Source organism: Dermacentor silvarum, chromosome 6, assembly GCF_013339745.2.
Source record: "Dermacentor silvarum isolate Dsil-2018 chromosome 6, BIME_Dsil_1.4, whole genome shotgun sequence".
NCBI lineage: Eukaryota > Metazoa > Arthropoda > Arachnida > Ixodida > Ixodidae > Dermacentor > Dermacentor silvarum.
Genome location: NC_051159.1, coordinates 62,304,725 through 62,327,057, shown reverse-complemented (window position 1 = coordinate 62,327,057; position 22,333 = coordinate 62,304,725). Strand labels below are relative to the sequence as shown.

The 22,333-nt window shown below is 45.2% G+C and overlaps 1 protein-coding gene across 2 annotated transcripts in view; it reads left to right on the top strand.

The window, feature by feature from the left end:
• LOC119455525 (uncharacterized) overlaps positions 1-22,333 on the top strand; it is a 131,350-nt gene that overhangs the window by 100,648 nt on the left and 8,369 nt on the right. For both annotated transcript variants that reach the window (XM_037716925.2, XM_037716927.2), the window contains exons 3-4: positions 15,931-15,997; positions 18,744-18,827. In XM_037716925.2, the coding sequence (XP_037572853.1) occupies positions 15,931-15,997; positions 18,744-18,827 (151 nt within the window). The remainder of the gene's footprint in view (positions 1-15,930; positions 15,998-18,743; positions 18,828-22,333) is intronic.

Below are 22,333 nucleotides of genomic sequence, written 5' to 3'. Positions count from 1 at the left end.
ATTCCAGGTAGTCAAAACTAATCCCGTTCAATGGGCAGTTCTTTTTTTTTTCTTTTTTCAAACTTCTTTTTCACATGAGCACTACTTTCACTATGAAATTGTTGTAGTAGCCGCTGACGCGGGAGGCTTAACGGAAGGCTTCAGTGCCAGTTGCAGATGCAGCAGTTTTATGCTTTGTACAATATCGGGGAGGAGCTTGGCGTGATTAAACCCAGCTCCTGTGATCGAGACAGTTGTCACATCACTAGTTGCCATTGTGCAGTACGTTTGCGTTGCGACATGAAAAAAAAAAAAAAAGACAGGAAACATTTCCATTTTTTTTTTTCGTCAGGGGGAGCTTCATTATGCCTACTCGCAACGACTGTAGATTGGGTTTAAACGTACGTTTATTTTATGAGCCACGTACGCCGATGAAATGCGGCCAGCAGGTTTGTTGTCTCTGCGAGGCTCTTAGCGCCACGCGCATTTATTCGCGATGTTCCGGAACAGCTACCTCATCCTGCCCACTGACAGCTAGCTGGCTGCAGTCATGTTTATAGATGTACAGATGGTGGTGCTAATTCTAAATCTCGCTCGGCTACGGCTGTTTCGATTAGGCCCGATTATAACCTGCGGCCAGTTTTTTTTTTCGTCCATTATCAATCCATTTATTTATCATATCTTTAATTCAATTAAGATCTGCAGATAATTTCCCCTATGCAGCCCTTGGTGCCATTATTTGCTATCTTTCCTGGATATATATATATATATATATATATATATATATATATATATATATATATACACTAGATAGGTAGATAGATCATAAGGACTTCCCCTATGATGTCCTTCGGGTCATAGTTCACTTATGTTCCGACAAAAAGAAAAAATCGGGCCGCTCGGTATCTTTTTTTCTCGTCCATGCGTGTGTGTATATATATTGTAAGAGTTGCAAGAGCTCTGCATATAACATTCCTAGGCCGATTTATCTGTTATCAGCTGGATTACTTGAAGAGGCTGGCACTACTTGCAGGACAAGTTGCCTTGCCATTATAGCTAGATAACAAAATTTCACTGACAAAACGTTGTAGCTGTCCATTTAGAGCGCATATCCCATGCAATTGGCGAGTCGTAGTTGAGCAGTAATATACAGAATATAAATTTTGCTGAAATACGTACTGGACTCATCCCCACGTTCATCCTCAAAAGATGTGACGATAAGCACTGATGTTCCAGTTAACACTCATCGGCATTGTGCTGATGACACTTATCGGGACACGCACACACGCACACACACACACACCACATGCACACACACACTCACACGCGCGCGCACGCGGATCGCGGCTATTCTTTTTTTTTGTGAAACTTTTTTGTCTTCGGCATAGCTTGCGCATTTCGCATTTCGGGAAAGCGTGTGAGTAGTGCAGTGCATAAACGTAAAAAATGCATGATATTAAACTTGTGACATTATTATTATTATTATTATTATTATTATTATTATTATTATTATTATTATTATTATTATTATTATTATTATTATTGATTTGAAAACATATACTACATTTCACAGGAAAGGGAAAGCTGGCAACTGCCACCGGAAGGGGCAAAACGCCTGCTTACTCTTTAGAAGGGAGGAGATAGAAATATAGAAATGGGAGATAGTAAGAAGGGAAGGAAAGAGGAAAGAAAGAGCAAGATGACAAATCTCAAAAAATAAAGTAGAACACACAGTACAGGTCACATACAGCAACAGTCTCCAAGTTACAAATGTGAACATAAGTTCGTTGCTTCTAGAAAAGTAAGGAGAGCGCGATGAGCTTGATCACGTCGAGACGCACAACCACTGGGGTACAAACATTCGTCTAGTGTCGCACACCGCAGGCCAAGGAGATGATAGTCCCTCACTAGCGATATGCGTTGCGCACTGAAAGCGGGACACTCCAATATCAGGTGCTGAAGTGTCTCGCAGCAACCGGAAGACGTACACGATGGACTGGCCACACGTCCTTGTCTGTATAAACGTTCGCACACGTTCACACAGCCAACGCTTAGTTTCAGTAGTTGCGCTCTAGCCCGCTAGCCCGACGACCGCGAACACGCGGCGGGAACGTTCCATTTGCGAAGCGCTGGTCTGGATGCTGCTTGAGTAGGTGGCGACGAATCAGCAGGCGAGCGTCATCAAGCTTGCACAAAATTTCAGGGCAAGCACAGTCGTTTTGAGTGCAAGTTGAAGCCAGCCGATCAGCCTCTTCATTTCCGGCGATCCCTACGTGTGAACGTATCCATTGAGCAACGAGAGATACCCCACGTGATAAAATTTTGTTGGCAGAGTCAGCAATGCTGCGCAGAATTGGGCATTAATCAGCCTGACTGCGTTGTAATCTGCTAAGTGCAGCGCGGGAGTCCATAAATATGACAATATTCGATGTGGTTAACTTCTCTTGCACGTATTTCAGTGCAACATTAATTGCTGCTAGCTCCGCAGTTGTTCACGGGGCTGGACGGGGTATATTAAATATACGTATAAGGGCAGAAGAAAGCTACAGAGGCGCCTTGACCATCGCTGTGTACAGATGCATCTGTAAATACTTGAAGGTAATCTGGAAATCTGTCAAACATGTATGGCTGAGTCAATTGGAATATGGCCGAAACAGGCATATCAGACTTTTTGTGTATGTCAGGGATTTTTAGGTAAATTGGGAATACGTGTTTGGTGATACCTTTCGGAGGCGAAGGCGTAACTGAAGCAGCATTTTCAGAAATATCAGTAATGTTCATAAATAATGCCGCCATTTTCCAATGCGAGAAAACAGGCGGGGGAATCAGATGATCAAGGAGCATTTGACCATTCGATGCGTGGTATACAGACGCTCAATGTGATATAGAGCTCTCTGGTCTGCTTGTAGCCTCGCAGGTAACTGATGTGCTTCAGTGAGTAATGGAAGAGATTGCACCTCACGAGGCAATGATCTCGTTCCAGTTGGGCCATCAAACTAGGTGGGATGTTCAGGACTGGTAACGCATACATCATGCCTGAGAGTACAGATGAGTGGTACACCTGCAGAGTCGTTGTTTGGTCACAGCCAGCACCTCTAGCAGTCAAGGCGGCCGCATACTTAAGGATGGATTGCGATTTGTGTCATACAAGTTTAACGGCAGGTTGCCAAGAGATGCGATCATCCACAATTAAGCCCAAATAACGGTGTTGTCGCACCCAGCTTATCGGTGTTTCGTCAAGTTACAGTCGGCTTATTGTTCGACTAGCGCGTTGTTTAGGGTGGTAAGCTATTGCAGCCCACTTAGCACGTGATATCTGCAGGCCAACTTCACTCAAGTACTCCGAAGTCGCGTTCAGAGCTCTTTGCAAGCTTGCACGAAGCCGTGGGCCAATGTGCGAAGGGCCGCCTATCCACAGAGAAATATCATCTGCATAGATAGCTACGCTCACAGGGAAGTCACTGTCTCGAGGCAAGGGACTTGGAAGCGCGGCGAGTACTTTGTTACAACAGAAGCGGCGATAAAACGCTGCCCCGTGGGACACCGCACTTCACAATGCATGAGATTACACTTTGTATAGCACGAAAGTAAACACAATTGTGGTCATCGCATCAACAGAATTTAATTACCCACTTCACTAAAGCTTCGCTTCGCATAAATTTCAATATTTGCATTAAATCCACTTTCTCTCTCCCCCCCCCCCCTCCTTTCTGCAACTGATAATACAAGTGAACCAAAACTTGCGCTTCTCTGCAGTATCGACAAATCAAGGAAATAGCCCGCAAGTACCGCGACATGGGAACGTCACGCCTTAGCTCAAACGTGTTACTCTACATTTTCTGCTGCCGGAGATCAGTGCTCTGTGATTTCCGCGAAACGAAGCAGATAGTTTAAGCAGGAAGGTTTTCTTGTTTGTTTGCTGTCACAGTAGAGATCGAGTGGCTGTTGTGGCATTTAACCTTTTGCGCATGAGTGTTGATGCGCGCATTCGTGTGGTGGTGTGCAACGTGCATCCTGCATTTTGGAAGGGATAAAATTTTGCAGCGGTCGCTGTTGCAGCGAAACGAACACGCGAGATCATGATTGTTAGCGGAATGCCATAATCAGTGAATCTTTAGACGAAAGTTATTTTTTTTTCTTTTTCTTTCTTTTTATCAAACGGTGATTCGCGGATCTCCACGGCATGGAATTCGTGGCGTCGCCGTGGGTCCTCGCTGTAGTATCTTCCCGGCTGTGACCATCATCAGGTCGTGATGGCAAATATGATATTTAATAAAATGAAAAAAAAAGGAGACAGCGTCGAAACGGAGATATGAGTTTTGAAAAAGAAAGATGCACCCGGTTGACAGCGTCCTGTTAAAAAAAAAGAAAAAAAAAGGGGGGGGAAAGAAATACAAAGAAGCCGGAGGAGTCCTGCGCTTCAATTTCTCCGAAAGACCACGCGTTACCTTTGGACGATAAACCCCATCAGTCGAAGGCCACATTTATCAATATTAGATGCTCCACGTATAGGATTCAGTAAATGCAGAACATGTTCAAAGGAGCTCGCTTCGCGCCTACTGCGGTCGCGCTGCTTCACAGCGGTCTGCACTGGTCTCCAAGCATGATTCCGGGCGGGCTAGATGAGAAACCTGTGTGCACTAAGGTGTATGTGGTGTCGCTGCGCGACTGTGGCTCGCCTAGTTTTGTCCGACGACACTCGACTCCGTGCAACCATATCGCGTAGTTGCTTGTGCTATCAATGCTGCCAACAAACCGGAAGGATGCCGCCATGCACTCCATAACGGAATGCTGCAGTGCTGTATGAAGGCAGCCCTGCACGCAGACGTCGTTTACGAAACGATCTGCTTTGCAATCTTTCCTCTCCGTTCGTTCCCCCGGGGACTTCACTGCTCTGAGCGTTGCCACCCTATTGCTCACTGCCGCTGAACTCGCTGGTGAAGTAGACGTATATGCTTGAAGTGATCGCCTTTTTCAGCATTGACCGCTCGCTCTTCATCGTCGACTGTTTCCGTTATGATTGATGGGGTTTGACGTGAGAGAGACGCACTGAGGGCTGTAAGGGGGTACTGGGTTCACTATTCAATGCCGGGGGTTCTTTAACGCGCTCGTAGGAATGCCATCTCCGGGGACGGGAGGCGAACTCACGACATTGTATTTCACAGACAGGAAGCCGTGGACATAAGGTCTACGTGGTGGGTATCAGTGTAATCACAGAAGTGCTAGAAAAGAAGAAAGGCGTGGTTAAAAGAGTCCTTGAAAGCCTCCTCGATGTTTTTCGTCGTTTCTTGTAAAGAAATTCTGTCATAAAAAAGAGAAGCTCAACCTTTTACTTTAGAAATTATTTTGACGCTGCTTAGGTGCGTGCCATGCTTTCTTATATACCTGTCTTCGTGTGCCTAGAACATGCCGAACATACCCGAATTGAAGCACGAACAACAACAACAAGGAAGCTTCAAGGTTCTTTCTGAACGACATCAGGCGCAATCATCGAAAAATTCATGTTTACTACCCATAAATCTTGCCTTTTGTCAACGCTTACAGCCGCCAAATTTTGCTTAGATCAACTCAGTATGCAAATACAGTGCTGAAGAGGGACGCTACAAGCTGTTTTATAAGCACATGGATGACTAGGGTCGTGGTCGTCTGAGGCTGCAAGGCCACGCGTTCTTACAAGACTGGAAATAATTCAGGTATACAAGAGCCATCTACGCGCCCAAACCCGTGCTTTTTCATCTTGTTTTTCATGCCGTGGAGATCCGCGAATCACCGCTTGATAAAAAGAAATAAAAATAATGAAAAAAAAAACTTTTCTCTAAATATTTCAAAATTATGACGTTCGTGCGTCAGTACTTGGGGAGCCTATAGTATTTCGCGGCGGAGCTCGCAGCTCAGCGTTGCATGTCGCAGCTGCTCTGTCGTTATCTACTTTTTTCCTGTTGCATCATGGCGTCGCGTGCATCTGTGCTTGTGTCTTTTGACATTCTCTGCAGTGGCGTTTACAGGCCGCTGTTGCGTCCTGTATCGCGCTACGATTTAAACTCGCCTTAAGCTGCGTGTGCCCTTCCACTGTCTCTTTCGCTTTCTTCGACCTCCCGTTCGAGTTTTTCGTAAGACGTTATTAATATTCAAAGTTCTTCGACGAAAGAAACCAATCTGTTATAGCAAACAAGCAGACGTAGGCAGCCGCTCTCCCTTGCTGCCGAGAGTTAATATGAGGAGCCAATGCGGTGTGGGATGTGCTTAGCACATTCTTGGTCTAATCGCACAAGCTCACCATCGATTCACAACGCCAGAATGGCGCTAGCGATATATCTGATCGGGATAGCGTGCAGCGTTTCACTGTGCCATCTGTACGGTGTCATGGCGACCGCCATATTGTATCCCTGCTTATCCCTTTGCAATAGGGTGTTGTTTGACTGGAAGCCACATATGATGCGCGTCTAACTAACTGGAGTGTGATCGTGCAAACGAAAGTATTCGCCTCCGCCTTGTGTTCCACCGCGTCATCGTTACACAAATGTGTTTGCACAGTCTGTGGAAGGTCTATAGACGTTCACCTACGACGTCTGTAGATATTTCATGTGCTTATGATCTTACACTTTTTGACGACTATATATATATATTCTGGAAGCAACAAACTGTCAACATCCAGGACCGCTAGTAGTACACCGAGAGATATCCATTTTTTGGCCAATTTTGCTTAATGAACGTCTGTATATTTCACATGGCAATAAATACACGTTCATTGAAAAGGGCCGTTCGATTACTGTCATTATTTGTTTAGAAAACACGTATACGCTTGACAGGAAAGGGAAAGCGAGGAGCTGGCTGGCAACTGCCACTGGAACGGGCGCAACGCCTGCCTAATCTTCAGAAAGGAGGAGACAGAAACATAGAAATGGAATACAAAAAGAAAGAGGTTAGGAAAGAAAGATTAAGGTGGCAAACATGAGAGAATGAAGCAGAACAAACACAGTACAGGTCACGTACACTATAGGGCCGGCCACTGCAGGTCACGCTACGGAAGAGTGTTTAGAACTCGGGGTCTGAGGTCTTGTCATCTCTTCAGACAATTAATGCAACAAATATTCTTTCACGTTAAAACTGTGCAATGATATTTGATCTTTCTATAAGTCCATGCCCTATGTAACACTTCTTCGTCCAATGAAGAAAAAAAATAAAGGGAAGGTGAAACAGTACATAATAAAGTCTACACGCTGCCCATAGACTTAATTGGTCTTTGCAAAATCAAGGGCGCCTTCTTAGTCACATCGTGTTCCCCCGTGTTCCCTCGACAGAACTGAATACTTTAGAGATATGTGCCTCGGCTCCTCGTCAAACTCATCCGTGAAAGAGAGAGCGTGAAAGGCGAGCCGTGTGGATCGACGTGGAAGGGATGGCGCGTTGCCTGCTGCGCTCAGGTTCAAAACCATCGTCACCGTTTGTATTCCCTTGTGTCGCCAGGGCTCCTTGTGTTACCAGATGGAATATGACGGGCTTGTGACCCCACCGTACTTTACAAGTGGCGCTCGATCGGGCGGTAAAGTGGCCTGCAACTTTTGCAAGGCTATAGGTTCCACCTGCAGAAAACAAACATTCCTCCACCTACTCCTTCTCTCAGTATTGAGTGTCAGGGCATACTTCTGAGCTTCCGCTTGAGCGCCACGAAATCGCGAAACAAAGCTTCACATCGTTCAACACTTGTCACAGAATGTGACGCGCAAAGCGGTGCTTGTCGTATACCACGTTGTGCGCCTGTGTGCGTGCGTTCATGTTCGTCACAACATGAATATGTAAACAGATCTTTCGTTTGTGTCGCGTTGCTTGCGTGATTTCTACGGAAATGTTCACGTGCGTAAGCGACGTAAAGAGATACCGACAAGTGTGTGTGTGTGTGTGCTTAGCAAATGAATTGTAGTATGTGATGTATAGGGTGTTCAAAATAGGTGCTCACTCTATAAGCAATAGAGCTGACGTTTGACCTGTCTCGTTTGATTTATACCGCTCACTATACTTGGTGCGTGAATTGTTCTGCAAGAAAAAAGAAAAGAAAGAAGGAACGGTTGAATTCTTAGCAGATTAGTCACCTCTCGCTATACTGTTCTGCTCGATGTAATCGGTCTGTTCGCCTATTCTTCATGTCGGTGCCGCTTAACAGTTTTTATGTGGACCGCTATTTGATCTGCGGAGCCTGAAGCTTTTCAAGCTGCGCTGTGCACTTTTACGGGGTAGAGGAATGGTAAAGATGACGTGCCGGTTTCGATGCGCCATCCAATGAGGCTTGCTTATTTCCTTGATGTCATGTCAGAGTCGGTATATGTACTGGCGCGACTTGAAACGACGACATGAAACGAAGAGCAGAGAACGACAGCGCTTGTCCTTGTCTGCTCTTCGATTAGGTTATCGGCCCAAATCTCGCTGTAATACGGGTGGTGCTCATAAAGTTTGCGTTGTTGGTACCATAAATGTGAAACAGCTGTGCACGATATGCATCAGAATACGCGCACGTGTCTCTTGTTCTAGCAGAGTGTAAACAATTTCGTTGTGGGTAGTACCACGGAATACCCCTATGGCATCAAAACAAAAATTGCATTGATTGTTTGTCGGGAAAGTTGGTTGAAGCGCGAGAAGTGTTCCGTTTTCTGCATATCAAGCGACCTATAATGCCAATGATATCCATGCTGAGCTAGTGGCGATGCCCGGTGACAATAAGCCGTCTCCAAATCCACGCTTCAGTGCTGATTAAAAATTCGTATTTAAAGGATGTGTGGTTGCGTGCGGCGGTAGCGGTTGTGGGAGCCGGAAACACGTCATAAACATCGGGTTTTGGATACCACCTGTTGTCTAGCTTATAGCACTGTTGTGAAATGGCGCGGGCGATTTCAATGCGGTCCAAGAAGCCACGGCGATGAGGAAAGGAGCGGCTGACGCGTATCTCGATGCTGAACGACAAATTGATGCGCAGGTGGACGCTGTAGTGCTTGCTGATAACTGTTGAAAAAATAGTGCACCAGCTTAACTCGAGTGCGCTCTCATATTAAACTCTCACACGAGTCTAACCGCTTAATCTTCGTGGCAATAATACGAATTTTATGGCCGTCCCTCGTATTTTGAATCATGCAGAACCAACCGGCCCAGTCTTTGACGTTACTAAGTCACGGCGGAGGAGAACGTTTTCGGATATTGGTGTCTTTCACAAACTGTTTTTCGCAGCGGCATGGTACTGACTGCAGATGCAACGCGGTTCTGAGGGTGTGAAGCGTCTGTTGCATTCATATGCTGTCACCGTGTCACCAACTTAATGACATATTCGGGTGGTCGTTTCAGAGCGCTCTGTCAGCGCTGCAAAGCTCATGTAAAAGGGCAACAAAGCGTTGCTGGTAGCATAAGCGGGCTCAAAGGATAAGAAAGCAGGATCATGACTTCCATGCATGGTTGATCTCGTGACATAGGTTTAAAGCTGCTCTTCACCACATCCAGAGCGCTCTCAAACGACCACCCGAACATGCCCTAAGAAAGGAGTGTCTAAAAAAGTGTAACCCTCGTATAAGTACACCAGCCTATTACATTCGCTTATATCCGGGATGTCATTGGAGCGGGGAGGCACAGAATACCACTGCCAAGTATGGTACTGTGGCAGGAGCTGTAAAGCAGCAGTGTATCTGCTTAGACTGCAATTATTCGTCCAAGGACCTTATTTTCATTTACTTGATAACAAAAAATGTTAATCGTTACCGGAAGAAATCATGGTCATATTTAATTCTTTTTTTTTTTTAACTTGCACACCGAAATCTCAGTGCTGGTATTTCAACGTAACGTCAAAGATTTCGAATAATTTTCGCGCACTTAGGTCGTTTCGGTGCTGCAAAAGTTCACAAAAGATGGGATGTTGAGCATTTTGTTCCTGTAGAACGCGATTTAATCCTTCATTGACGATAAACGATTATGTAGACCAAATGAAACGCTGTTTTTAAAATCCCTGATTTCACGGCAAGTTGATGCGGGAACACCACAGCCGGCGTCGCCACCCTCATTTCGGTTTTTTTTTTTTTTTTTTTTTTTTTGCGTCTCTTGAGGGCACGACCTCTTAGCAGTAAACGGTCGCGTAGGTGTCGGTAGTCGACGCCTTCCAGAAATTGATCCCGCAGTGAGTCCTCGAGAGAAGGGAAGCAGCAGGGCATGGCGAGCTCTCGCAATGCGGCTCTGTACTCTCGAATAGATTCGACAATTTGTTGCATGGGGCTGCACGAGCGGTGTGGTTCTACCGTGTTGTTGCTCGTGGAAGCCGAATGTTCCTCTAACGCTGCGAAGGCTTTCCCGTACGCTGACGGTGCGCCAGGCGCTGTTCTGGTCGCGGCGCTGGCGTCGTCGACAGCTTGTTGATTGACTGCAAAGGTGTCCGCAGAAGAAATGCGCACCGTAAATAACGTTATTTTTCTTCGACGCGTGTGCTGTGAAGCAGTATAGAGCCTTGTGATGCTATAGCGTAAATTTCGATGCTCCAGAAGCGAGTACAGATATATTCCTAACATACGATATCTGATCAAATTAAATCGAATCAAAGTTTATTTCCTTTTGAGAGAGGAGGAGGTGGGACTAAAAGCCGTGAGTACGGCTTGACAGAGGTCCCTGCCCCCTAATTTCTTAGCATGGCAGGGTACATAAAGATGCGCAACTGATACATTGCACATATAGCATAGAGCATATAATAATTGCTTTTGAATAAAGAAAAAATACAAGCAGGAAATACATGCCAGAATAGAGAAAAAATGAAAGAACCTCCCCTAACACAACTGGAATGATAATAATATAAATTAAAGTACAATATAGTTTACGAGATCGCACAAATAATAGATATCTGATACATATCATTAAGACATTGTCGATAAGAAAAGTCTGCTTTCATTGTTTGAGTAACAGAACGCGGGTAAAATGATTTTTGGTGTAACTGATTTAATAAATGCGGAAGGGTATAGGATAAAGATTCTTTATAATAGTTAACTCGTAGGGTTGATACAAACCATAATTATTTGTTTCTTGTGCGCGGTATACTTTTATTTGCGTGTAGGTTTGCAAGGTCAGCTATGTATGTATTATTGTGCTCGATGGACGTTTTATAACACAGTAATAATCTATTGTTATATAGTTGATGTACAGGAGAAATATGTTGTACAAGCAACTTTTTAGTGTGCTCATTATTAGGTAAATTTGCAGTACATCTTATAGCTCTTATACCACTGCTACAAATACCACCGAGATGCTGCTAAATACGATAGCACTGCTAAATAGTGCGATACCACCGTTAAAGAACCCAGGTCGTCAAAAGTTAATCCCGAGCCGTCCATTTCGGCGCCTCTCATAGCACAAGTGTTGATTTGGGACATTAAACCCAATCAATCAATCAATCAATTATTCGATCATATTCCTGCAGACGAAGGCGCCCTCTGGTTCAGTAAGGCGGAATTGTTTCCTACGAACTGTAACGTTTCTCCGTGTTTTGAGGAGCACAATTTCTTGGACTCGCGTAACACAGCATGTTACGAAAGACGCCGCTGTATCGAAAATTTACGCGCAACTTTTATGAAATCTCTCTAACATTCTGCGCCAAATGTCAACGTGCAAGAATGGAAAGAACATACGGGTAAAAATAAAGGAAAAATTTTGTGGCACATTTCATTGTACTGGACTATAAAAGAAACGAAAAAAAAGTAAAGCGGGACGTGCTTTGAGTCTTCTTGACCGTTCGGTCTCTCATGACAGCTACAAAAGAAAGAAAGAAAGAAAGAAGAAAGAAAGAAAGAAAGAAAGAAAGAAAGGAGTTAGGAAAGAGAGGGATTGAACGCTGTCTTGATTCCGGGGTACGTATTTGCCTCGCTCTCGCCGATTCAAACCGCAGCGCGTAGAGGGCGATCCGTTAGCATTAAAGAGCGCCGAGAAAGAATGGAGTACACTTGCTGAAACTGCTGCTGCTGCTGCTGCTCGCATAGAGAGGCTCCGAGCAGCGCGGCCTGCCGCGATACCCCCCCCCCCCCCCCCCCCGAGACTTACCCCCTCGCTTCATTCGATCGCCTTCGATCGGGCCGCACCGCGATCTCGGGCTCGATAATTGCTCGCCAATTAGCGCTCTGGACGGCCTCGGCTTGCGGCGAGTGTGGTCGATGCGGGATGGGCAGCTGGACCGCGACACCCCGCCGCCTCCCAAATGAGTCTCTCTCGCCGCCTTTGTCTTTCTTGTTACGCAGCGCGCCCTCTCCCCTCGAATTCTGCTCTTTTCCTCTCTTTTTTGCTCGTTTCCGGTTCTCCGCGATTGCATTTCATTCTTTTTTTATTTGAGTTTTTCCCGCTGCTTCCGGGACAGTATAGTATGCATATGCTGCTCTGTATACACGCTTTTTGGCGCTCCTTTCCGAGGAGAGCTGAGCTTTCTTTCATCACGGCATCAGCTTGCTATATTTAAAAGTGAAAGTAAAATAGGTTGCTTTTAGTTTCACTTCAAACAAAAGGAAAGAGTGAACGAGGAAGCTTGAAGGATGGCTCTTTTTTTACTTTTTTTTTTGGGGGGGGGGGCATTCCGCATCATGTGAATAACTGTCTCTTGATACAAATAAAGTCTGAAGTTCAAATATTTACTCACCAATAAAGTTGATGGCTACAGCTTCTCGCGTAATAGTAAGAAAAATATTGTAATTTAAGCAATGTCGCATATTCAGGTAACGTAGAGCGGAGTTAAAGAAGAGTGTAAATGAATTGCTTCGTTGTGCGTCTGCCAGTCGTGGTGCTATAAGCTGCGCTCTTTTGCGTATTTCCATTTTACCGGCACACGGATCATCGTATACCTTCCACGCTTTAGTAATGCAGTCGCCGTGGTCTGGAATTAAACCTGCGACTTGGAGTATATCAACAGAACGCCACCACCGCGAGTGTATTCAAAGAGTACGAAAAAGGAAGAGCATAAACTAAGCAAGGTTGAAAAAAAAAACGAGTTTTCAAGGTATTGCACATGTTGCCGCTTTAGCAACATCGTCCCAAGTGTTGCGATGGTTATGTTTATAGTTACATAGTATATTCAATTATGTTTAGTAGTAGTAGCAGTAGTAGCATGCAGTAGCAACAGTGGTAGTACAGTTGACTTCTGTTAATGCGATCCTGACGGGATCGACAAAACAGGTTGAGTTATGAGGTGGGCCGGATTAAACAAAGGCTGAAAAAAACGCCGAAACACGCAGTGCTTGCCTTTAAAGTTAGCTTCGGCACAATACAATCCCGTTTATGCGGTAAAGCATACCATGCGGGGAAGGGTGCCACTGTTTCGGGGCATAGCAGGTGTTTCTTAATTTACACGCGCACATGCGCCGTCTCCGGTCACAGTGCGAGCACCTATACGCCTATTAAGTTTACCGGTAGGCGTTCATAGTTTTAGAAAGGCTCCCGCTATTTTTCTGGCTTTAAACGTCTACTAGAATTTTTTTTATTCACATTAACGCCATAGATTTCGCTAGCTTTCCCAAAACACAGATTGTTTTTCTCCGCTTCTCGGTGCACGGCGAGTGCGCGCGGGTATAATTAAGAAACGCGCACTATGACCCGTGACAGTGGCCACTTTCCATCCTTGGTATGCTTCACCGCATAACAAGTCTGTATTGCTACGAAGCTGACCAGTCAAGTTCGAATTATCCGGTGAAGACTAATTTTGAGGTCGAAATAACGGGTTTGGGCCTATAGAAATGTATAGACGCTGACCGGGACCTTCAGTCGAAATCGAATTAACCGAATAATTGAATTAACCGGAGTCGAATTAACAGACGTCTACTGTTGTAGTAGTAGCTGTATAGATTACGCTCGAACGAAAGGTTCGAAGACAGGCTAGCAGATGTCTACGAAAGGGGGCGTAGCAGACCCTTGTCTGACAAGGCAGGCTTGAAATATCCTCGGGCTGACAAAGAAAGACGCTTCCTGAGGCTGTGTTATCTTTGGACAGTAATTACAAGGTGGAAATAGCCAACTTTCAAGGGCGTCGGTCCGCTGTCTTGTAGACTCACGAATGTGCAATCAGCGGCCATTCCTCAAAAAGAACTTCCTCAAACCTCTCTAGAGCGCTAAATCATGCGATGGGCCACCTAAAGGAGTATAATAATATGACATTTACTATTTGTTTTGTCGCGATAAATGAAGGCTGAAGGCCTCTAAATCATATAATGGATACTGGCAAGCGTCAAAACGTACACGGTAAATAATTCACTATAATGCTTGCTTCTAAAAAAATTTCAGAGCCCTTCCACTACTGTGAAGATGGAAGCCAGCGAAGCTGTGACTATGGTGGGTCTGCTGTAGTGAATATTGATATAGTGAATTTATATGTATTATCATTGTTGACTATATTGAGCGTCTTCGGCATGTTCGTCAAAGAGCAAGGACACTGGCGTCTTATTTTCTCCCGACGCGATGGCCAAGTAGTGCGCTTGCTGCGCCAAGTCCGCCCGCAATGCGCTCCGCATCGCGGGCTCGATCTTCTGTCGAGACTTTGACGCGACGCTGACGAGATCTCTCCCGCTCCTGCTTTCGGCGGCTCATACCCACATATCCAACGCGGGTATTAGCCACACGTGATTTCTTTCTTACCTTCCGTATTTGTTTCTCTCTTTCTTTATTTCCTTCCTTCCTTCTTTTCCTTTCTTTCTTGTCCCTGCCTCATACCCGTATGTCCCTGGCTCATACTAATGCGGGTATGCGCCACACGTGATTTGACCTATCATCTATTTGTCATGACCTATCAGTCATGTATTCATGGTATATACCAAGTAAACGAGACGCCACAAAATTGTTGCCTACTTCTGGTGTACACGGACGTGATCTCCTGAAAACTAGCCCAAAACAGCTTTGCTGTAATGCCACGTACACACTAGCGGCAAAACGCGCGCGGCGCGCCGCTGGCGGCAAGACGCGCGCCGCGAAAGCAGCCGCGAAACGGGTTTATCTTGCCGCGGCATGGATCGCTCCTGGACCGATTTTTTGCGGTTTGCCGCGTGCCGCGGATGAAGGAGACCAATGAGAGCGGCCCGTTTCCGTGACGCGCGCGCGGGAAATGGTGCCATGCGACCCGCCCGACCGCTTGTTTCTCGTTTCGCACTATCATCTGCACGCGTCTGCTCCCGGATAGTTCGAGAAGGGGAGAGGAGTCTAGTCTGTCACGTGATTGCCGCAGCGGCGCGCCGACTGGCGCTGAGCCGTGCTCCCCCAAGGGCTGCAGAAGATAGCGCCAACCTTTCCCTTTCCCTCAAGAACCACTTATCATCATCGCCGGTTCGTGTGGCCGCCCTGCCTTTTCTGCGTTTTGCCGCCGGCGGCGCGCCGCGCGCGTTTTGCCGCTAGTGTGTACGTGCCATAATAGTTTCAGTTTTGTTACCCGTCTGGTGGATCCGTCGTGACGTGAACATACACTGGTTCGCTTCGTTCCAGTGATGGCTGCAGCTGCCACATGTGAGCGTAGCCATAATCGTGCACCACACGTTATTTTTCAGCTTTCTAAATTTTTTTTTTAATGAGCAACGCGCTCATACATAACGTTATTGCTACGGCACTTCAGCAATTTCGCTCGGTGTCTTAACGTCGCGAAAGTGTCGATGATTTCAGGTCCAACATTTCAATACCAAGTTCAGTATCAATTAAAACATCTTATAAGTATCTTACAATTTTCATAGTTGCTGAGTGTCAGTATTATCGCGCGAAAATCGCGTTCTGGAGTTATCACAAGTCCGAAAATATGCGTTAGTGCTTTCTTAAGAATTCTTAGCAGGTAGCGTGAAAACACGCGACAAACTTGGTCTAACCGCCGGCACGTTGCACACTAGGTGATGCTAATATAAGATAGTAGGTGGGGCTGGTTGTGAACCACTCGTATTAGAAACACGGGCGCAAAATAATTAGGTATATTTTTTGTTACCCTTGCAGAGCCGGAGATTGAGTTCCCAGAGTTCCGGGCTGGTGACTTGCAGTTCCAAAACCTGCAGCCGATCAAGTAAGTTTCCACCCAAAGTGGCAAACCCTCAACTTGAGCAGGTTGCTCATTCACAGCACAGTATCTTAGCTGATGATATCTCTCTGAGGTGCAACGAAGCTTTTCCGCCAGAGTAATGGCTTACCGTACAACAGGGCATGGATATCATCCGCGACTACGCATCGAAGTTTGGTCTTGCATGCTCTCTATAAAAGGCTGAATATATAGTTGTAACGGACAAAAGGGGGCTTCTAGTCAACCAAGAAAGAGAACTAATAAGATTTGGCACTAAATGACTAACCCATACCAAGGGGAAGGCTTACTCGTGTACTCGCTTTCCGGCTACAAGACAATGGGAAATGGAATGTATGGCACCAGAAACAGACAAATCAAATCCAAAGTAATTGCTACACGCTGTCATGCATCTCCCGATGGTATCACAGGGCACATGAGGACCACATAAGGAAAATCCCAGAATCTCGTCAAGGATATATATCAACTGTCATGTTTTGATCTCACCAACACACAAGTACCACACTTTGCCGCTAACGTGCCACTGGAAGCAATGATCGAGAAGAGAGGAGCAAGCACTATGTACCTCCAAGCTCGAATGAGCTGGCTCCAGACCTGTAATCAAGGCTGAGCCATTCTATGAGACCTGTGCGCACGCACACATCACTTTCCTCTTATTCTAGTACAGTCAACGTCTGATTTTTCGGACTCCCTAGGGACCGCAAGAACGTCCGAAAAAGTCGGGCAGGCCGAAAAAATGAATGCACGCCTTTTACTACCCCCAAAGGCTTAAATCGCCACAGGCACGTCCGAAATAGCTCTGAAGACATGGCAGTACACTTATTAGGCGTATCGGTACTCGTAGGATGTTCTGGAGTTCTGGTACTCGTACTACGAAGGAGACGGCGGGTGCACGCCGGGTGTACTTGTGGAATATATACCGTGTCCCGTGATAATTGCCCCCTTTCCACTCTTGGTTTGCTTCACCGCATATCAATTCTGTACTGAGGCGAAACTGACTTTAGGGAACCGGTATTAGGTAACGCGCCGTGTTTTCCGAGCATCGAAACCATTGGCAAGTATTACAAACGCGGAGTCAGCGCCATTGCTAACAGCGGTGAATTGTTTAAATGAAAAACACTGCACCGAACAGAAAGAAGCTTGGTAGCGAACGTCGAAGCAGCTAGGCCTAGCGTTGCCGCGGCGGTGGCTATACGGCTTGCCAGCGCATCTGCCTGCGATAGCGCCGGTTGGCGGCGGCGAGATAATCAAAATGGCGTCGGTGGTAGGCTTCTGCGGTCATGGCAAAAAGTCCGGAAAATCGGATGGTGAAGATTTTTGTGCGTCCGAAATTTCGGACGTTCTTATACATTGACTCTATGGGGCACGTGACGGTGCCGCGAAGGTGTCCAAACTATCGGGCATGTCCGAAAAATCGGGCGTCTGGAAAAATGGTCATTGAGTGTACCAGTGCCACCCTGGGATACAGTACCCATAGAATTCCAACAGATTCTTAAAACATGAACCCCCAACTGTTTGAAGAGACTGGCACTGACGACAGCTTCCTCTCAAGTAATAACGACGTATTACACCGACACTGAGGGCGACAGATGTCTGACACAGACATCATCATCATCATCATCAGTCTATATTTAGGTCCACTGCAGGACGAAGGCCTCTCCCTGCGATCTCCAATTGCCCCTGTCTTGCGCTAGCGTATTCCAACTTGTGCCTGCGAATTTCCTAACCTCATCATCCCACCTGACTTTCTGCCGTCCTCGACTGCGCTTCCCTTCTCTTGGTATCCATTCTGTAACCCTAATGGTCCACCGGTTATCCATCCTACGCATTACATGACACAGACATGTGTCATTGCAAACAATCAGTGCATATACCTGAACATTCATGCTGAATTCCCCTCCACATCACAAGCGGAGCTCTTAGCTACCCCTGAAGTCATGTGCTTACTTTTTTACCCGACACAGCATATCCTGATCAGTACAGATAGCCGAGCATCAAGCAGAGTCTTGTGGGATAACAATCTGCCACAGGATCTACATACAAGCCTAAAATGACACCCAGACGCACACCCGGAGATTGTGCAGATACGATGGACTCCTGGCCACAAAAGGGTTGAGGGGAATGAACTGGTCCATGCCAACGCCAACGAGCCAACCGGAGGTCCCCATTTACACTGGCCAGATGGCTCCGACCCCCGAGAGTGTACTCCCTGCCCTGCCATCTCTGTAATCTTCCGGGAAACCCTGGCTTCTATCACATATCAGTGCCATCCTGGGGCCGTAAGGCACTGCACTAAGTGTTAAATGAATGTGCTTACTCTGTCTTGGTTTAAGAAGCATGGTTGGCTGTTACAAGTGTCGGTTTCGTGTTGATTTAGCATACCTTGTATATGGACTTCTTCTCTAAAGACACGAAGATATGTATACACTTCTGCTGATCTGTTTTTTTTTGGCATTGGTTACGTGGTGAGCATGCACAAGCAGTATATTTACTTCCATGTGCATCGGTAATTCAATATATGTCGGCAAAAAGCATGAACTTCTGGAGAAAGGCCTAAATTGTTGGTGCAAGTGCTCAATATTGATCTGTTCACACTAAGGCCTCTCTCATTACGTTTCTAGTGTCATGAGCAGTAGCTTAAGGTTTGCTAGGAAGAGTAGATTTTTTAATTTTTATGATGCATTGCCTACTGCTTTCTGGTCTTAATTTGCTGCCTTCTCATGCATCCTTGCAGTAGGCTTCCCATCGCACCAAAGAGAGAGCCCATCGAAGACATCACTCTAGAGCCAGAGGTCAGCATATGCTACGAGAATGACAAGTGAGTTCTCAATCCGAATCGCCCTTAAACTGTCTTGCCTTTGTGTTTTCGATGCAATTATGAAGAAAGCGCTGGGTTTATGCTACACTTATACACTTGCATTGCTATGGAACTGAAATGTCAGATACGATTGTTCTGGCTTAGCGTTGCTGATTATGCTATGAGCAATAATGCCTGTGTGTACTTTTGCTTTGTAAACTTGGCAGCTGGATTGCTCATGTATTCTTTTGTCCATACTTTGTGTTTATTTTCTGTGCTTGTGGGGCCTTCACATCTGTCAGTGAACATGTTTTCCTTTTGCAGAACTTCTTGTGCGTCAGTTGTTGCTCTTGACATCATTAATCATTGTTTGCCAGGATCGAACTTCATATTGACAGATGTACTTATTTATCCTTTTCTTCGGGACTGCATTTCGCCTGCCAAAAACTTAAAGTTATCGCTTAGAGCAAGGCGCGCCTGCATGATTCGGAAATTACTCGAAGGTTATCATTGATTCTATCTTTTGTCTGTTGTCATCGAGCCTTGTGTAATCTGATTGTATGTGCGACCCGAATTATGTAGCATTTTCTGGAAGGCACGCTGGCACAGCAATTACACTGGAACCTTCGACGAGTTATGTATAAAAGCCAACGCGCTTGACCCCCAGATCAGATTTTCGACGCTCGCTGACATTGCTCGTCGCTGTCGTTGTGCCTGAGTGTTACTTGTCTTGCTGGGCACAACTTCGCCCAGTAAAGAGTTATGTCATTCACAGTTGTTGCTACTGTGTTCACCAACATGACAATATTCTGCTTCTTAAATACGACCTGTGAATAGCTAGTTTCGAAAATTTTGGTGATGTCATTTAGTGTAAGCGGATAGAAAGAAATTTATCTTTGTTGGCAGTAAAAATGGTCAAGTCCTGATATCCACAAATGATCCATGTTTAATTATTGAACAATACAGTACTCGTTACGTTAATACATGATCAGTCTAGAATAATGAAAGAATAAAAATATTTAAAATTTAGGACACCTATTATGTTCGATTGGAATGCCATTATGACCCTGCTTTGGTTCAGCAGGCACGTAGGAAGTACAAGTGCTCCATACAGAAGGCCTGCGTACTGTGCTTGCACTGTGGGCAACTCCGAAAATGACCCACGCGTTCTCGTGGTAGTCACCTTCACAAAGAGTATGTAGGTTCGATACACCATCACACTATTACATCAGAACATGAAACTATACTTCGAATTTGTAACATTTGCTTTGGTTAGTACCATTGCAATGGGTGTTCTTTCATCTCATAACATTCAAGCTGGATTACATTAATTAGACAAGTAAGGCCATTGCAATGACCTTGTGAATCTGGTTTTCGAAGTAAAGTAATTATTTCACCTTGGAACAGTCTCTACTACAATGACCTGCGTGTCTGCTGCGCATTCAGCCACTGCAGTGAAACATGCTCTGCAGGGAACCATCTATCATTTGGAAAAGAATCTCTGTTGTACTTACACACACTGCGTTTCTTTGAGTTTAACAAAAACAAACAATCATACTGGAGAATTATTATGTACGTGAAGTCTACTGAATTATAATCTCCACGATCCGAGAGAGAATATAGCCTGGAACATTCCAGCTGTAAATTTCTCATACCAGTCGCTTCTTTTTTTCACTACACTCTAGATTCCCGTATCTCCTACGCCTATGTATTAATTGAGAACATGGAGTAATTGTTTGTGTGCTTTGGTTTAATGGGACACTGTGAACTGCTTTATACTTTGTATAAATTTATCTAGAATTCTTTTTTTTTTTTATGTATACGAGAAAGGCGGTTGGGGAAGTTTGCATCAGACGCGGTCCCAATGATGCGTAGCAGCTACCAGTAGTGAGCTATGAACTAACAGCATTTATAAATTCAAGACAACACTACATTCCACCCTAAACCGTGCAATGCTTTCGGCTTGGTTCAGCTACGTTATGGCTTCTTGACCACGTAGCGTCGTCCAAATAGAGGTGCGCAAGGAGACGGCTGCGCTTGTGTGTTAATCAAGGAGGCTCACATTTTTGCTTTCGAGTTGTACGTGAACATAAGAGGCTGCTGCTGCGTACTCGGCACGCGGGTCATCTTTGTACGAATATCGTTCGGAGCTAACACATAGGCCCATATCTCAGGGAATAATATGCCTGTATTCTAGTGGTAAACGAAAGTTTAAAGAAAAGGAGCCTACTTTTTAGCTTTAAATTTGGCTTCGGAAATAGTATAGAATGCACACGCCGACTACCGTTTGCTCCTCCCCACCGCTGCGACCTGGGTCCCCGGGATCGTGTTTTGTAGTTTCGAGGTCGTTGCCAGACGGGCATATTAGCGGCACCATCTAGGCGACGAGGTGTATACTGTATGAGACAGTACTGAAAGAGGTCTAAACGAAGTTTCACTAGACCAGTCTACTTGACAACTTGGTTATTCATGCGTTTTCTTTTTCCTTTTTCTTTCCCTATTTCTTTTGGTTCAAGCTACATGCATACAAATTTTAGTATAAGAACAGTTTTGTATAATGTATACAGGCAAGAGACATTTCAATGAATTCTGGTACATGAGAATTTGCAAGTACCTTAAGTTATGTGTGTGTACTCTGTGTTGACAAGGTCTTTTTGTTGGAGCATAGGTGGAAAAATGAGCTTATATAGAAAGTTTACCGTCTTGCTCTTGACTTAATAGTAAGGGGAGCGGTTCGTGTTTCAAGTTCTAAAGCTGCACACTGGCACAGAGGGGTGCCGTCGTCGAAGGCAAAATTTTATCACATGTGGCAGTTCAGTGAGCACGTCAATTGAAGTGAACGGAGGTTCAGAATCCATTGGTTTCTTGCTGGTGCTGCAGCAAACAAGATGTGCAACATGGTGGTCACAAGTTATACACGGCTGTCGCAACTGTCACTGCACTTTCTTCTTCTTTTTGTGTCTCTATAAAACTTACATTGATTGTAGATGCGTGAAAGGATTCATGCACTGGACATCGCCTGAGATGCCTTGTAAAAGCATGAACATCATTAAGTTATATTAGTCTGGGGAGTTACTTTATCCAAATCTCGAGTAGCATTTATATACCGTAAATAGATTGTTTACTAACAAAGGCTATGAATGGTGAAATTTACTTTGAATTTTGCACCTGAACTGTAGCGCCAGCACTTTAGTATTACGCCACGGATTCCAGTGCATTTCGGCCCGCTTTTGTGTGGAAAAAGTTCCCAAAACTCACTACGCGTAGTCTATTATTTCTTTATAACGCAATCCAATCTTCTATCAATAAACTATAAACTAGTTCCGAACATAAGCTGTCTAAATCTAATAATGTCGCAAGAAGCTACCGCAGGAACTTAGAGCCCGTTATTCATTGCTGCGTGTTTCTGGTATTCCATAAGTGTAATTTATAGCTCTAGCTTAACGTAATCATCCTTTGTCGTGCCTTTTTATACACAGGAGAAAGATTGCTTCAGCTGTGTCATGCATTGGTGCTATGTTTCAAAT